Source organism: Coregonus clupeaformis, chromosome 8, assembly GCF_020615455.1.
Source record: "Coregonus clupeaformis isolate EN_2021a chromosome 8, ASM2061545v1, whole genome shotgun sequence".
In the NCBI taxonomy this organism is placed as follows: Eukaryota; Metazoa; Chordata; class Actinopteri; order Salmoniformes; family Salmonidae; genus Coregonus; species Coregonus clupeaformis.
This window is the reverse complement of record NC_059199.1, coordinates 11272677-11290817: the sequence shown is the minus strand read 5'-3', so window position 1 is coordinate 11290817 and position 18141 is coordinate 11272677. Positions and strand designations below refer to the sequence as shown.

Below are 18141 nucleotides of genomic sequence, written 5' to 3'. Positions count from 1 at the left end.
ATAAAAGCGTTTGCTAAATGGCATATTATATTTTATATGAGGGGCCGCAGTGGCTCATTGGTCTGCGTACACACATCCATACAAAAATAAATAAATACATGTCCTGCAATTCTGCACATTTTGCCATGGGGCGTAGAGAGAATGTAGCTGTTTTAAAGCAAGTTTGCGGCAATTCTACACATTTTGCTATTTTATAACTCACTTCATGCAATTCTACTCATTTTACCATGGAGCGGAGAGAAAAATCTGCAGTTTAACAGCTAATTTCCTGCAATTCTACACATTTTGCCGTAAGGTGAAGGCAAATGTTTGCAGTTTTTAATATAATAACTGATGATTAATGGGCCCCACCCCGGCCGGTAATTCCACCATGCTTACTACCAGTTTAGATAGCTGGCTGCTAGACTAACTTAACAATCTAAAAACATTTAGCTGACATGGGCTAATTGAGTGACTGCTTATGCAGAATAACATTTAGAAATTGCACCTTGTGTATTCTATTATTCTAAATCTCAACAGTACATGTTTATTTTTTATTTATTTTTTTTTCACCTTTATTTAACCAGGTAAGCCAGTTGATAACAAGTTCTCATTTACAACTGCGACCTGGCCAAGATAAAGCAAAGCAGTGCGATAAAAACAACAACACTATTGGTCTGCAGGCCTACAAAAAGTGTTGTAATAGAGTAAGAACATTGTTAGAAAGCATAGGATGGTTGAGTATGTAAGATTAGAAAAGCTTGTACTTGTCATAACATAATATGCTATGTCTACTTTTATAATAGAATCGATTAAGAATGATCTGCAGATTGTACATGTCCAGGTCTAGCAAAACATCGCCCTCTAGCGTCATAATGGCAACATTGTTGAATACGTTATCAAGTCTGCGAGGTTGTAAAACGCATGCGCGGAAGTTTAACGTCTTGCAAATTTCAAACTTTGGCGGCGGGTTAAAAAAAAATCAGACGAGAAAATACAATACAAGAAAAGGATATAACTAAAACGTGCAAAGATGACGAGCACACTGAAAGGTATTACCCTGAAAGGAAGCGCTGAGCTTGTGGCCGAGTTTTTCTGTAAGTATTTCACCGACTATTTTGGCCGCTTTTGCGACTGATCAAAAAGGAAAGGCATGCAACTTGAACATGGCGATGGTTTTCTCTGCGGAAGCTAACTAACTAACATTGTTTACAACCATCGCATCCGTATTTTCCATGACGATAAGTAATATATTTATGTCCTTACATGTGAGTTTGCTACGCTAATAGATACATACGTTTGTTATTTTGCACCTTCATGCATGATTGAGACAACAATATTCTTACTAGTTAGCTAGCTAACCTAGTCCGTGGTCGTAACTTAGCTAACCTATTTCTGTCCCTTGGCTTCAGCATTCGGTATCAACAGCATCCTGTACCAGCGAGGGATCTACCCTCCGGAGACGTTCTCCCGAGTCACCCAGTATGACATGAGCCTTCAACTCACCACTGACACAAAGCTGAAAAACTACCTGACCAACGTGGTATCACAGCTCAAAGGTACAGTATGAAATAAACTCAATGTAATGTAGCACATGCGCAGAACGTTATAATATATGGGGGGCGGGGGACAGGACAGCCATCTGTGTATTCAAACAAGATACGGGACTTTAGAGGACGACTATCTGGCCTATGCTGCAGTCACTTGTGTGGCTATTAGCCCTGTGTGTTATTTCTCACAATTTGACAAGGTCAAATGAGGTGTCATATTTCACAACTTGGTGTGTTGATTTTCACAATTTTTATCAATTTGTTACCAGTATGTCTGTTTCCATTGGTGTAAAGTACTTAAGTAAAAGTACTTTAACGTACTACTTAAGTAGTTTTTTGGGGTATCTGTACTTTACTACTTATATTTTTGACAACTTTTACTTTTACTCCACTACATTCCTAAAAATAATGTACTTTTTACTCCATACATTTTCCCTGACACCAAAAAGTACTCGTTACATTTCAAATACTCAGGCAGGACAGCAATATGGTCCAATTCACACACCTATCAATATAATGCGTTGTCATCCCTACTGCCTCTGATCTGGCGGACTCACTAAACACAAATACTGTGTTTGTAAATAATGTCTGAGTGTTGGAGTGTGCCCCTGGCTGACCATAAATAAATAAAAAACAAGAAAATCGTGCCATCTGGTTTGCTTAATATAAGGAATTTTATGAATAGTATTTACTTTAACTTTGTACTTTTACTCAAGTATGACAATTGAGTACTTTTTCCACCACTGTACTTAAGTACATTTAAAACCAGATACTTTTAGACTTTTACTCAAGTACTATTTTACTGGGTGACTTTCACTTTTACTTGAGTCATTTTTTATGAAGGTATCTTTTTACTTTTACTCAAGTATGAAAACTTAGTACTTTTTCCACCACTATCTGTTTCTACTGTAGTTGGGTGTGCAAATTGCAGAGTGGCTGTTTGACTGACTTGTGTCTCTGTATTGCAGGGTGGCTGTTTGACTGACTTGTGTCTCTGTATTGCAGAGTGGCTGTTTGAATAAATTGTCTCTGTATTGCAGAGTGGCTGTTTGACTGACTTGTGTCTCTGTATTGCAGAGTGGCTGTTTGAATAAATTGTCTCTGTATTGCAGAGTGGCTGTTTGACTGACTTGTGTCTCTGTATTGCAGAGTGGCTGTTTGAATAAATTGTCTTTGTATTGCAGAGTGGCTGTTTGACTGACTTGTGTCTCTGGATTGCAGAGTGGCTGTTTGAATAAATTGTCTTTGTATTGCAGAGTGGCTGTTTGAATAAATTGTCTTTGTATTGCAGAGTGATTGTTTGAATAAATTGTCTTTGTATTGCAGAGTGGCTGTTTGACTGCACAGTGCAGAAGCTGGTTCTTGTGATCACATGTTTGGAGACCAATGAGGTGCTGGAGCGGTGGCAGTTTGACATTGAGTGTGACAAGAGTGCCAAGGAGATCAGGTACTGTAGGAAATGCCAGCAGTGGACCTGACTACCACACACACACACACACACACACACACACACACACACACACAAATACACACCTTCACACCACTACTTAGAACATTGCGGACTATTTGTAGCATTTTAGTGCTTTTCCTAACCAGCTCAATCGTAACACGAAGTCATACTTGAGAGTGAGGGTACTTTTTATGAAGATGGTCAGTTCATGCCCTTTGAGTATGATGTTGCATTTGATATTTCACTAGTTTCCAATGTCGACTTATCCTAACACGCCAGACCAATAGTTCAACATGGTTTGACTTTGAGAATAACTGTGAAAGCCTTTTTGTGTCTCTTCTCTCAGCGCTCCCAGGGAGAAGTCCATCAAATCCATCCAGGATGAGATTCGCTCAGTCATCCGACAGATCACTGCCACTGTCACCTTCCTACCCCTGCTGGAGTCTTCCTGTGAGTAGTGTGTGTGTGTGTGTGTGTGTGTGTGTGTGTGTGTGTGTGTGTGTGTAGAACCAGTGTTTCCATTGGCCGTTAATTGCCTGCTAAAGCCGACACATTGTGGCTCAGCAAATATCCTGATGAAAATAAAGACATTTTATAAATCACTTTTGCTATGCAGAGAGGTTGGTTCAGGTTGTCTTTCAATCAAATTATATCTCTACTCTGCCTGCCTGTCTGTCTTGAGCTCATTGTATCAACTGGTACCGGCCCGCAAATGTTCCCGTGTCAGTGACAAACAGTTGTATGCACACGGGAAGTGTTCCCTGCAACTGGGTCCTGGACTTCCTGAAGGGCTGCTCCCAGGTGGTGAAGGTAGGAAACAACACCTCCACTTCGCTGATCCTCAACACTGGGGCCACACAAGGGTTGCGTGCTCAGCACCCTCCTGTACTCCCTGTTCACCCATGACTGCGTGGCCAAACACGCCTCCAACTCAATCATCAAGTTTGCAGGCGACACAACAGTAGTAGGCTTGATTACCAACAATGACGAGACAGTCTACAGGGAGGAGGTGAGGGCTCTGTGTCACTCAATGTCAACAAAACAAAGGAGATGATTGTGGACTTCAGGAAACAGCAGAGGGTGCATCCCCCTATCCATATCGACGGGACTGCAGTGGAGAAGGTGGAAAGCTTCAAGTTCCTTGGTGTACACATCACTGACAAACTGAAATGGTCCACCCACAGAGACCGTGTGGTGAAGGAGGCGCAACAGCCTCTTCAACCTCAGGAGGCTGAAGAATTTTGGCTTGGCACCTAAAACCCTCACACATTTTTACAGATGCACAATTGAGAGCATCCTGTCGGGCTGTATCACCGCCTGGTACGGCAACTGCACCGCCTGGGCTCTCCAGAGGGTGGTGCGGTCTGCCGAACGCATTACCGGGGGCAAACTACCTGCCCTCCAGGACACCTACAGCACCTGATGTCACAGGAAGGCCAAAAAGTTAATCAAGGACATCAACCGCCCAAGCCACTGCCTGTTCACCCCGCTATCATCCAGAAGGCGAGGTCAGTACAGGTGCATCAAAGCTGGGACAGAGAGACAGAAACAGTTTCTATCTCAAGGCCATCAGACTGTTAAATAGCCATCACTAGCACATTAGAGGCTGCTGCTGCCTATTGAAATCACTGGCCACTTGAAGAAATGGAACACTAGTCACTTTAATAATGTTTATATATCTTGCATTACTCATCTCATATGTATATACTGTATTCTATAATATTCTACTGTATCTTAGTCCATGCCGCTCTGTCATTGCTCGTCCATATATGTATATATTCTTAATTCCATTCCTTACTTAGACTTGTGTGTATTGGGTATATGTTGTGAAATTGTTAGATATTACTTGTTAGATATTAATGCACTGTCGGAGCTAGAAGCACAAGCAGTTCGCTACACCCGCAATAACATCTGCTAAACACGTGTATGTGACAAATAAAATTTGATTTGATTTTTTTGTGCCTTTTTTCAAATCCACCAAGGAGGATTATTTAGATTAAGCAATTTTGCTTCCCTCCTCTTCCTATAAATCAAGCTAGTTAGTTTACTCGCTACTGTACCAAGGATGGAGGCATATACAAGTGGGAAAATAAATAGACACAAACAAAGGATATTGACAAGCCAGATAGAGGGAGACGTGTATTGTGCAAGAAGCCAATGTTCACTTGGTAGGCTCATTCCTCTGTGCATAATTTCTAAAGGGTATTAATTTTCATCAGTCACTTACAGCTGGTGTTTATGGTGACTTCATTCAAATGAGTTTATATTTTGTCTTCTAAAATCTGATCTGACATTTGACCGGCACATATTTTTCCTAACAGAAATGTTCCTGATTATCCTTGATTAACACCTGAAATTTGACCCCTCTCCCCAGGTGCCTTTGACCTCCTCGTTTACACCGACAAGGACCTGGAGGTGCCCGACAAATGGGAGGAGTCGGGCCCCCAGATAATCGACCAATCGGAGGAGGTTCGTCTGCGCTCCTTCACCACCTCTATCCACAAGGTCAACAGCATGGTGGCCTACAAGAGGGCCGACTCAGCCTAGAACCTAGAACCTTGACCTCTAACCTACTACCCCCTGTACATAGTTACCTCTCATTGTCTCCTCTTCCCTGCAGAATACAATGGGCACATTGGAGATTGACTACAACTGATCTACAAATCATAATCCGTAGTAATTTAGGATTCAATGTGATTTTGTAGGTCAGTCTGCAGTGGCTGACCGCAATCTCAAATGCGCACAATGGCTTGAAAAACTAAATATTACACTTCCCTTTCCTACCTCTGCCACGCATGTCTCTCTCCCTCTCTCTCGTTAAATCTTTCTTTACATGTCTAGTCCAAAATATACCGGTTAGTCTGTCCTGTCTCTTTCTGTGTTTCGCCTTGTTCTTCCTGGCTCACTGCTTTGATGTCAATATTGTCACTGATCCCTTTTGGTACAATGCATTTACTTTCCTTTTGAACTTTACCTTTTCATCCAGTTCTGAGCCTCACTGTTTTAGAAGCTAGTGGTTTATGTGTTGTATTTTTAAGAAATTTTCCCAAAATATATGAACGTATCCATTTGATCATCCTCAAGTCTTGTCTGTGTTTTACCACTGCGATTGACCAGGTGGTGGCGACATAACATATATTTAGACCAGTGTGATGTTATATCCAAAGTTTGCACAGATGACTGAGCACATAGAAAAGAAGCAGTGTCCTTTTAATGGGATGTACCATTCAACAAGAACAGGAGGGGGGGGAACCATATAGATAGAATCTAGATTGTATTTCTATAGGGGAAACCCTTTCTGCATGTCATATTACCTCAGCCTCCACTAACAACCAACAGGTCCTGTCATGTCACTTGACTATACTGTGGCTGTACATGGTCATCTTTTAAAGGTGCAGTAGTCTTCACATGCAACACACAGGTCTATCATTGATGGAGAAGCAACACATTATCATCTGTTCTGACAAATCAGACACCAAAGCATTGTGGAATTGGAACCAGAAAAGCGACTCACCTCATTTTTTTTTAAGCACAGGAACAGGTGTACAAGTACACAGTTACGGAGACTTCTTTAAGTACACAATAAAACCACAGTAACGACAGTGGTCCTCAGAGTGACCGCGTACATCTACAAATAGAAAAGTGCTGCAGTTTGGACAAGGTTAAGTCAAATGTGAGTTTCTCATGTGAATGACAGTGATGCAGTGCACGTATCTGTACCTGATAACTACTATAGTATATTATGATGTGTGAATGATCTGTGCATCAGAGGAGGCTGGTGGGAGGAGCTATAGGAGGATGGGCTCATTGTAATGGCTGGAATAGAATGGAGTTAAACATGTGGTTTCTATGTGTTTGATGTGTTTGATACCGTTCCATTAATTATATTCCAGCCATTACAATGAGACGGTCCTCCTGTAGCTCCTCCCACCTGCCGCCTCTGCTGTACATACAAACGGCTTATTTTGGAAATGTGAATCACACCTATCATGTCACAGGATGGCAGTGGAATCTTCTAGAACACACGTCAAGTCTTTGGATCCTTTAAAATTTACAAAGTTCAAATAATAACACAATGTGTAAAAATACACGGGTGAATGGACAGTCTAGGAAATATTTCAAAGCAGACATTTGGTAATAAAACTTTTTTTTCAATCTAAAAGACGTGTGTGCTCAACATGAAACTGACCTTACAGTATAGAAATCGAATAAATATATAAAACAAATAAATATGCAATAGTTAAGACGAGTGACTGTTACAAAAGATGAAAGTTCTCTCAAAACCTTTGTATTGTGAGTTTGTGGTGTGTGAGTTCCCGCTGGTATTACTAACAAGCTACTTATTGTGGTGCTGTACGGTGTGTAGAAAGTAAGTTGTATCTATACTAAGACCTGGGTTCAAATAGTATTTGTAATCTATCATTGAGCTTGCCTGGTGCAATGGAACGAATGCAATAGTCCAAAAGAAGTACAAATCTATCTGGCACTCTAGGCAGGCTCAAAATATTTGAGAGATTTCAAATACTATTTGAACCCAGGTCTGTCTGTTCTCTGGTGGCATATTGATTGATTGGTGCTCAGTAGGCCGATAGTAGCCACACACACACCACTTGTTTCTCCTCTTCAGTGATCTTCCCTTCCTCAGACCGTTAGAGATATAATATAGTGACTCCTCCTTCATGTAGCAAGTTGACTTTGTGCAAAAAAAAGAAAGAAAAAAAAGACTATGGTAATAAATATAGCTTAGTGTTGATGTCGCCTTCTCAGGGGGGTGGAGGGATGGCGTGATAGTAGGGACGGAGGAGAGACGTTAAACAGGTCTACACCGCTCCGTTGAAGAAGAGTTTGTCGTCCTGTTCAGCCAGAATCTTCCATTTCTGTCTGTTCTTCTGGCAGCCCTCGAGTAGTGGGGAACAGGATTCAGACATACCGGCCAGGGTCTGATGGACAGAGAGAGAGAGAAAGAGAGAGTATGACAGAATGAGAGAGTACCTTCATTGTGTCAATGTCATACATTAACATTTAAACATTTACGTAATTTAGCAGACGCTCTTATCCAGAGCGACTTACAGTAGTGAGTGCATACATTTTCATCGAACCCACAACCCTGGCGTTGCAAGCGCCATGCTCTACCAGCAGAGCTACACGGGACTATACATGCTATATGGCCAATAAAATGTTTCCTAAACATGACTAATAAAGACCAATCAATCATTTCATAGCCTCACCTCATACAGCTGTGTACAGATGGTATCGATGAACGACACCTGCATGCTCGGAATCTTATCCTGCTTTTCCCGATTCATCAGATCCTAGGAAAGAAAACCAACTTTACAAAACCAACTTCAGTCCAAATCTAATTTGCTCCCACATTGATATGTGGCTTTACTTGCCAACTAGTAAAAACCTGGCTTTGCACAAAGCCAACATGTGCACATGCCAAGATATTAAAATCAGATATTACAAATCAGAATCTTGGAGCCTTGTAATTACATTTCACAAACCCTGATTTTCAATGGCAATGGATCAACCGCAGCAGTGTAAAAGTGTAAGTAAAGATGGTAGGGAACAGAAGAGGTGCTTACTATTGGCTCAATGTTGAGTTCTTGTCTCTCCTTGTCCCCTTGCTCAAAGAACTCTGTAGCTACTAACTCGGCTATCTGCAAGAGAAGATGGAAAGAGACCAGAAAGACAGAAAGAAACGGAGCTCTTAAAAGTGCCTCAAAGTGGAATGTTGTTTCAATTGGGTAAAGGACAAATTGGATTTGTAACCTTGTAGTCTTTCAACAGCCACAGTCTGTTCGACTACAACCCTATGATTGTATCTGAATAAATACTTAAGCCAATCTGTTGTCCAGGGTTTTTAAATATTCATGTCTTTTGCAGATATCTATGAATTTCAATGTCGGTGTTTCCATGAATGTGATATGAGCAGGTTGAGAGGGGGTTCAGGTTGGATAGGCAGCCTCCTGTTATGTGAAAAAGAAAAAAAACGTATCCACTGCCAATTGTATCAGATACCCCGCAATAGTGCTCAGTATCCTACAAAGTATTCCCTGACATTTGTAACATGGGAATGAGAGAAAAGAGAGAGAGAAAGTTCTGCTAACTGAGCAGCAACCATACTGCGTTGATGGACTCTTTCTCTTTACAAAGGATAAATGAAGACTGACTACAGCTTCGGGTTCCCAATCAAGGAAGTGTGTGTGTGTGTGTGTGTGGTAGCCATCTGCAGAACACTGATTGGAGCTGTGTAATCAAGACTAGAGAGCCGGAAGGGGGGTTCAGCTGAGGAACGGAGAGAACGTGGGGGAGAAGACACATTTTTGTACACAGCTTGGCTGATGTAGTATCCGCTCTAATAATAAGATCTACTGAGCTCAACAAAAAACGGTGTATGTGTGTGAAAGAGACTTTGTGTTTGTTGGTGTATGTGTGTGTGTGTGCACAGATTTCCTATGTGTGTGTGAATTGCATTGTGTGTGTGTGTGTGTGTCTTCTGGAGGTGCAGAGGTACTCACTAGCTCTGTCAGTTATGTATGTATTATGTGAGGACCTGAGGAGAGGATAGGTCTAGAGATGTGTCTGGGTCTAGAGCTGTGTCTGGGTCTAGAACAGCTTTCTGGTTCTACAACTGTTTCTGGTTCTAGAGCTGTGTCTGGGTCTAGAGCTGTGTCTGGGTCTAGAACAGCTTTCTGGTTCTACAACTGTTTCTGGTTCTAGAGCTGTTTCTGGTTCTAGAGCTGTGTCTGGGTCTAGAGCTGTGTCTGGGTCTAGAACAGGTTTCTGGTTCTACAACTGTGTCTGGTTCTAGAGCTGTGTCAGGGTCTCGAGCTGTGTCTGGGTCTAGAACAGGTTTCTGGTTCTACAACTGTTTCTGGTTCTAGAGCTGTTTCTGGTTCTAGAGCTGTGTCAGGGTCTAGAGATGTGTCTGGTTCTAGAGATGTGTCTGGGTCTAGAACAGGTTTCTGGTTCTACAACTGTGTCTGGTTCTAGAGCTGTGTCAGGGTCTAGAGCTGTGTCTGGGTCTAGAACAGGTTTCTGGTTCTACAACTGTGTCTGGTTCTAGAGCTGTGTCAGGGTCTAGAACAGGTTTCTGGTTCTACAACTGTCTGGTTCTAGAGCTGTTTCTGGTTCTAGAACAGGTTTCTGGTTCTACAACTGTCTGGTTCTAGAGCTGTTTCTGGTTCTAGAACAGGTTTCTGGTTCTACAACTGTCTGGTTCTACAACTGTGTCTGGTTCTAGAGCTGTTTCTGGTTCTAGAGCTGTGTCTGGGTCTAGAGCTGTGTCTGGTTCTAGAGCTGTGTCTGGGTCTAGAACAGGTTTCTGGTTCTACAACTGTGTCTGGTTCTAGAGCTGTGTCAGGGTCTAGAGATGTGTCTGGTTCTAGAGATGTGTCTGGGTCTAGAACAGGTTTCTGGTTCTACAACTGTGTCTGGTTCTAGAGCTGTGTCAGGGTCTAGAGCTGTGTCTGGGTCTAGAACAGGTTTCTGGTTCTACAACTGTGTCTGGTTCTAGAGCTGTGTCAGGGTCTAGAACAGGTTTCTGGTTCTACAACTGTCTGGTTCTAGAGCTGTTTCTGGTTCTAGAACAGGTTTCTGGTTCTACAACTGTCTGGTTCTACAACTGTGTCTGGTTCTAGAGCTGTTTCTGGTTCTAGAGCTGTGTCTGGGTCTAGAGCTGTGTCTGGTTCTAGAGCTGTGTCTGGGTCTAGAACAGGTTTCTAGTTCTACAACTGTTTCTGGTTCTAGAACTGTGTCTGGTTCTAGACCTGTGTCTGGTTCTAGTGCTGAGTCTGGTTCTAGAGCTGTGTCTGGTTCTAGAACTGTGTGTGTCTATCCTCTAAGAAGAGTTCTAGAGCTCTTTGATCACACACACACACACACACACACGGTTAGAGGCTTGTCTGAACCTCTCCTTCCATTGCACCTAGGGAGCTTGATGAGGAACAGGAGGTATAGACTTGCACAGGGGAGTTGAAGTGACACGGGGAATAGAAGAAAGAGAACATAATCTAAGGAGGGAAAAGAAAAGGGAGGGGTACTCAAAAAGGAGGAGAATGGTGAGAGGGAAACGTTTTGAAAGAACATCAAAGGAGATAGCAGCAACAAGAACACAGTTGAGTTTATGAAGTGAGTCTTGAGTCTAGTGAACGTGATCCCACTTTTCACTTACCCTCTTCTGTACTGGCCAGGGCTTGGTAATGGCAGAGATGTCACAGGCAGTCATCAACATTGACCTACAAGGGGTGACACACCAGCATATTGTTGGACAAGTCGGGCAAGAGAGTGGGTAAAGTTGAGCCATTTTTTACATTCAGCATCACTCCATCAAGGGAAATACAGTGGGGAGAACAAGTATTTGATACACTGCCGATTTTGCAGGTTTTCCTACTTACAAAGCATGTAGAGGTCTGTAATTATCATAGGTACACTTCAACTGTGAGAGACGGAATCTAAAGCAAAAATCCAGAAAATCACATTGTATGATTTTTAAGTAATTAATTTGCATTTATTTGCATGACATAAGTATTTGATCACCTACCAACCAGTAAGAATTCCGGCTCTCACAGACCTGTTAGTTTTTCTTTAAGAAGCCCTCCTGTTCTCCACTCATTACCTGTATTAACTGCACCTGTTTGAACTCGTTACCTGTATGAAAGACACCTGTCCACACAGTCAATCAAACAGACTCCAACCTCTCCACAATGGCCAAGACCAGAGAGCTGTGTAAGGACATCAGGGATACAATTGTAGACCTGCACAAGGCTGAGATGGCCTACAGGACAATAGGCAAGCAGCTTGGTGAAAAGGCAACAACTGTTGGCGCAATTATTAGAAAATGGAAGAAGTTCAAGATGGGGGTCAATCACCCTCGGTCTGGGGCTCCATGCAAGATCTCACCTCGTGGGGCATCAATGATCATGAGGAAGGTGAGGGATCAGCCCAGAACTACACGGCAGGACCTGGTCAATGACCTGAAGAGAGCTGGGACCACAGTCTCAAAGAAAACCATTAGTAACACACTACGCCGTCATGGATTAAAATCCTGCAGCGCACGCAAGGTCCCCCTGCTCAAGCCAGCGCATGTCCAGGCCCGTCTGAAGTTTGCCAATGACCATCTGGATGATCCAGAGGAGGAATGGGAGAAGGTCATGTGGTCTGATGAGAGAAAAATATAGCTTTTTGGTCTAAACTCCACTCACCGTGTTTGGAGGAAGAAGAAGGATGAGTACAACCCCAAGAACACCATCCCAACCGTGAAGCATGGAGGTGGAAACATCATTCTTTGGGGATGCTTTTCTGCAAAGGGGACAGGACGACTGCACCGTATTGAGGGGAGGATGGATGGGGCCATGTGTCGCGAGATCTTGGCCAACAACCTCCTTCCCTCAGTAAGAGCATTGAAGATGGGTCGTGGCTGGGTCTTCCAGCATGACAACGACCCGAAACACACAGCCAGGGCAACTAAGGAGTGGCGCCGTAAGAAGCATCTCAAGGTCCTGGAGTGGCCTAGCCAGTCTCCAGACCTGAACCCAATAGAACATCTTTGGAGGGAGCTGAAAGTCCGTATTGCCCAGCGACAGCCCCGAAACCTGAAGGATCTGGAGAAGGTCTGTATGGAGGAGTGGGCCAAAATCCCTGCTGCAGTGTGTGCAAACCTGGTCAAGACCTACAGGAAACGTATGATCTCTGTAATTGCAAACAAAGGTTTCTGTACCAAATATAAAGTTCTGCTTTTCTGATGTATCAAATACTTAGGTCATGCAATAAAATGCAAATTAATTACTTAAAAATCATACAATGTGATTTTCTTGATTTTTGTTTTAGATTCCGTCTCTCACAGTTGAAGTGTACCTATGATAAAAATTACAGACCTCTAAATGCTTTGTAAGTAGGAAAACCTGCAAAATCGGCAGTGTATCAAATACTTGTTCTCCCCACTGTATATATAAACCCCAGTCGTACTTTATCAAATGCCTTTTCGAAGTCTGCTATGAATAGCAGGCCTGGTTTCTCAGATTTTCCATAATGTTCTATTGTTTCCAATACTTGCCTTATATTATCTCCAATGTATCTTCCATGTAAAAAACCTGTCTGATTAGAATTAATAATATCCGACAATACCTTTTTAATTCTATGCACTATACATTTTGCATCACAACACTGAAGTGTAAGGGGCCTCCAATTTTTTTAATGGACTGGATCTTTATATTTTCCACTTGTATCCTGTTTCAGTAATAATGAGATCTTCTTCTTGACTGTCAGATAATCTACCATTTACATAGGAGTGGTTAAAACATGCTAATTACGGTCCTCTTAGTATATCAAAAAAGGTTTGGAATACTTCGACTGGTATACCATCCAACCCTGGAGATTTCCCAGACTTAAAGTCTTTAATTGCATCCAGAAGTTCCTCCTCTGTAATTTCACCTTCACATGAGTCTTTCTGTTTGGCTGTTAATTTTACATTATCAATAGAAAAAAACATCTCTACAATTAGCTTCAGTTAGAGGAGATGGAGGCGACTGAAATGAAAACATATGCTTAAAGTACCTTGTTTCCTCCTTCAAAATAACATTTGGTGAATCATGGGTGACTCCGTCAATTGTAACCAGTTTCATTAAATTAATTTTTGATAAAAATTACAGACCTCTACATGCTTTGTAAGTAGGAAAACCTGCAAAATCAGCAGTGTATCAAATACTTGTTCTCCCCACTGTATAGTATTGTTTCTAGCAAAGATATCTACATATCTTTCAGCATGTGGAAATAATCTGAATTAATGTAAACATGACAGTTTGGAAAACATAGCTTGTCCCAAAAAGGTGGTCTCTTGGGACAACTTACCCCGGGTATGGGGTGTGTTGAGCCATGGGACAGGGTAAGTTAAGCCTCCTACACATTTCTGTACTGAATTAAATATTACCACTACCTTTTTAAAACCATGTCTATCTTTATTTCCCAAACACAATTCAACACAATCACAATCGTTGTTTTGTCTTTTAATCATTTTAAGCATATTTTAGCACGGGCTTAACACCTAACAAACACTTTGTACTTTTTTAACCCTAGGATGCATATGCCGGGTTTTTTGCTGTATTGATCCCCCCCCAAAAAAAAAAATTTAATCATCTAATATACCAGGAATTCCTTAAATAATGTGTCTTTAATGTTCCAACATCCTAGTTTTGTTGTTTAATTTCTTATTTTTTAATTTAAAAAATGTCATACGTGGGTCAAATATGACCCGTATGTATTTAATTTACATTTACATTTGAGTCATTTAGCAGACGCTCTTATCCAGAGCCACTTACAGTTAGTGAGTGCATAAATAAAAATAAATCACTGCATTGCACTCATCAAACTGACCTTTCTTTTTGCTACAACAATACAATCAATGTAATGAATAAGTATTTATTAAATATCTTGTTTTTAATGTTCATTAACCACCGTTTTCCTTTCTCCTTTTTAACTCATTGATTAAAATGAGTTTCATAAGGAGGCTCATAAGAATGTTGCCAGATATACAACCAAAATGGTTTTACAGATGCTGGATGAGGAAGCCATTGGTGCCTCTTACTTAGAATCTGAGGTATCCAATTCAGATGACACAGACTATGTGCCTGTGGGTCAAGTTGGAGATGTGGAGATGTGGATGCACCTGGTAGTCCAGCTGTCCTAGAGGATTCTACAGGTGGGGAGGACTCCTCTGAGGAAGAGAGTGAAAACCAGTCAAATAGACTGAGTAAAAAGGGGTCTTACTGTAGTGAACATCCCCACCACTAAAGGCAGGACCAGAAGCCATAACATCCTGAGGAGCTGCCCAGGGCCTGTGCCGGGGTCAACAGTTGTGTCACCAAAAGATGCCTGGGAGCTGTTCATTAGTGACAACATCATTGAGGAGGTCCTAAAGTGTACAAATTTAGAAGGACGGAGAACAGTGACAGCAAAAGGGAAAGAGTGGAGAGAGGTCAACAAAGAGGAACTAAAGGCCTTTATTGGTTTAACCCTCCTCGCCGGCTTGGAGAAAAGCTGGGATGTCTCCACACGGGAGCTATTTTTGGATCCACTGCAGAATCCAATGTATAAGGCCACCATGTCGGTCGGAGGATATGAGGATATCCGTCGCTACCTGAGGCTTGATGACAAGAGGACCAGTGTTCAGAGAGGCAACGGACCACCTGGCAGCCTTCCAGTATGTGTGGGACCTTTTCCTAGAAAATTGTAGAGGACTGCATCACAGTGGATGAGCAGGTTTCCTCCAGACGTGACGCTTGGCATTCTGGCCAAAGAGTTCAATCTTGGTTTCTTCAGACCAGAGAATCTTGTTTCTCATGATCTGAGAGTCCTTTAGGTGCCTTCTGGCAAACTCCAAGCGGGTTGTCATGTGCCTTTTACTGAGGAGTGGCTTCCGTCTGGCCACTCTACCATAAAGGCCTGATTGTTGGAGTGCTGCAGAGATGGTTGTCCTTCTGGAAGGTTCTCCCATCTCCACAGAGGAACTGAGGCAATGGAAATATGTTGGGTGATGAAAGAGAGCCATGCCACCACCACTAAGAGCAGCCAGGACCAGAAGAGGAAGAGGTGCCAGCTTTGCCCAAGTGCAAAGGATAGAAAAGTCAGCTGCTGGCGTTCTCAGTGCAACACACCCGTCTGCAAAGAGTACAGTCACATGCTTGTAGTTTGTAACTAATGCATGGACTAAGACAGCATAAGTAATGACACACACATTTTGTTCATTTTAGTGTTTATGTTTTCTAAATTCACAACTCTTAGTGTTGTCGTTTATATTGATGATGAACTTTAGATTTTCAAATAAATGTTTTGAAATATTATAAAACATGCTTAAAATTGTTTTATTTTGTTCTTCACACTAAAAGGTTGAATATGAAACTTTGATTGTAAGATTGATTGTAAGACAAATATGCTAATATTTTCAATAGCCGTTATGAATTTACATAATATGTTATCATTGAAATGTGTATAAAACTGTTGAAGAGCGACTAAAAACATTTCAAACAATAAAATAATTATTGAAAGGTCCAAATCATCACTCAAAATAATTATGTTCCACAAAATGGATAATATTTTAGACCCATATAAATAAAACACTGATATTACATTATCAGGTCATTTTGACCCGGCATATGCATTCAGACACACAACCAAGCTGTCCCCAGGTGAATGGTGAAGATGTATATGTATTGTGTTCACTAACCTCAGTAAGTCTTTATGGTAGTCATTGTCCCAGACAAACTGGCTGTTCTTGGTCAGTTCAAAGAACTCTCCTCTCCTCCTGAAAATATAGGCAGTTAATTTGATATCTGTTTATCTCCCCTTCTGTCTGCAGTCTAGTCATACGCCCACACTTCAGACAGGGAGGGAGAGAGAGAGAGAGAGAGAGAAGAGAGAGAAGAGAGAGAGAGAGAGAGAGAGAGAGAGAGAGAGAGAGAGAGAGAGAGAGAGAGAGAGAGGAGAGAGATTAGGAGATAAGGGGAGAGAGGTGTGAGGGGGAGGATAGAGAGAGATACAATCAATGACCATTTCAGTACATTATCACTAGATCTTCTAATGAATAGGCCAATTATGGGTACAACTTCCACCATGACATTTTCCACAGCCCATCAAGCTGAATTGAAGTTCTAATGAAAACTCTGCATAAGATGTGACTTGAACAGTTCCCCTCTGTGCGCGTCCTAGCTGTGTGTGACATTGTACCTACTTCATGTACAGAGCCAGGTCCGTAGCCAGAATAGCCCTCTCGATCACCTTCAGAGTGGCCTTGTACTCATCCAGAGACAGGCTGCTTAGAATTTGATTCCCCTGGGGGGAGGGAGAGAGACAGAGAGAGGGAGGCAGGGGTTACAAATTATTGAGCTAGTTCTAATTTTATTTGTCACATGAAAAATTTGAAAATAAAATGAAAAATAATAACACAAGGAATAAATACACAATGAGTAACGATAACTTGGCTATATACAAGGGGGACCAGTACTGAGTCGATGTGCAGGGGTATGAGGAAATTGAGGTAGATATGTACATATACATTAGGTAGGGATAAAGTGACTAGGCAACAAGATAGATTATAAACAGTAACAGCAGCGTATGTGATGAGTCAAAAGACATTACTGCAAAAAGGGTCAATGCAGATATTCCAGGTAGCTATTTAATTAACTATTTAGCAGTCTTATAACTTGGGGTAAAAGCTGTTCAGGGTCCTCTTGGTTTCAGACCTGCATCGGTACCGCTTGCCGTGCGGTAGCAGAGAGAACAGTCTATGACTTGGGTGGCTGGAGTCGTAGAAAATGTGTAGGGCATTCCTCTGAAACCGCCTTGTATAGAGGTCCTGGTTGGCAGGAAGCTTGGCTCCAGTGATGTACTGGGCCGTACGCACTACCCTCTGTAGTGCCTTGCGGTAGGATGCCAAACAGCTGCCATACCACGCGGTGACACAGCCAGTCAAGATGCTCTCAATGGTGCAGCTTTAGCCATTTTTGAGGATCTGAGGGCCCATACTAAATCTTTTCAGCCTCCTGAGGGGGAAGAGGCGTTGTCATACCCTCGTCACAACTGTGTTGATGTGTTTGATACCATGATAGGTCCTTAGTGATGTGGACACTGAGGAACTTGAAGCTCTCGACCCGCTCCACTACAGCCCCGTCGATATGGATGGGGGCGTACTCGGCCCTCCGTTTCCTGTAGTCCACGATCAGCTCCTTTGTCTTGCTGACGTTGAGGGAGAGGTTGTTGTCCTGGCACCACACTGCCAGGTCTCTGACCTCCTCCCTGTAGGCTGTCTCATCGTCGTCGGTGATCAGGACGATCACCTCAGAGGGAGGTGTTTAATCCCAGAGTCCTTAGCTTAGTGATGGTGTAGGCACAATTGTGTTGAACACTGAGCTGTAGTCAATGAACAGAATTCTCACATAGGTGTTCCTTTTGTCCAGGTTGGAAAGGGCAGTGTGGAGTGCAATAGAGATTGCGTCATCTGTGGATCTGTTGGGGCGGTATGCGATTTGGAGTGGGTCCAGGGTGTCTGGGATGATGATGTTGATATGAGCCATGACCAGCCTTTCAAATCATTTTATGGCTACAGATGTGAGTGCTACAAGGCGATAGTCATTTAGACAGGTTACCTTGGCGTTCTTGGGCAGAGGA

At 42.3% G+C, this 18141-nt stretch overlaps 2 protein-coding genes across 4 annotated transcripts in view; one reads left to right on the top strand and one right to left on the bottom strand.

Annotated features, from left to right (window-relative positions):
• The first annotated feature begins 905 nt into the window (after positions 1-905).
• Positions 906-6057, top strand: LOC121571091 (mitotic spindle assembly checkpoint protein MAD2A). Its single transcript, XM_041882369.2, has 5 exons — positions 906-1076; positions 1392-1538; positions 2856-2976; positions 3326-3429; positions 5354-6057. The coding sequence occupies exons 1-5, from the start codon at positions 1013-1015 to the stop codon at positions 5524-5526; spliced, it is 609 nt and encodes a 202-aa protein (XP_041738303.1). The 5' UTR covers positions 906-1012; the 3' UTR covers positions 5527-6057.
• A 781-nt stretch (positions 6058-6838) lies between these two features.
• The window catches only part of LOC121571090 (cGMP-specific 3',5'-cyclic phosphodiesterase-like), a 122647-nt gene continuing 111344 nt past the window's right edge, over positions 6839-18141 (bottom strand). For all 3 annotated transcript variants that reach the window (XM_041882368.2, XM_041882366.2, XM_041882367.2), the window contains exons 17-22: positions 16706-16806; positions 16202-16279; positions 11156-11219; positions 8565-8639; positions 8208-8291; positions 6839-7919 (exon numbers count right to left, since the gene is read on the bottom strand). In XM_041882368.2, coding sequence (XP_041738302.2) covers positions 7800-7919; positions 8208-8291; positions 8565-8639; positions 11156-11219; positions 16202-16279; positions 16706-16806 — 522 coding nt within the window. In that variant the 3' untranslated portion in view covers positions 6839-7799. The remainder of the gene's footprint in view (positions 7920-8207; positions 8292-8564; positions 8640-11155; positions 11220-16201; positions 16280-16705; positions 16807-18141) is intronic.

Excerpts from the sequence above, each read along its gene's own strand:
- LOC121571091 (XM_041882369.2), top strand. The coding sequence starts at position 1,013 with ATGACGAGCACACTGAAAGGTATTACCCTGAAAGGAAGCGCTGAGCTT. Across the intron at positions 1,077-1,391 it reads GCTTGTGGCCGAGTTTTTCT|CATTCGGTATCAACAGCATC; the intron begins GTAAGTATTTCA and ends CCTTGGCTTCAG. Across the intron at positions 3,430-5,353 it reads ACCCCTGCTGGAGTCTTCCT|GTGCCTTTGACCTCCTCGTT; the intron begins GTGAGTAGTGTG and ends CCCTCTCCCCAG.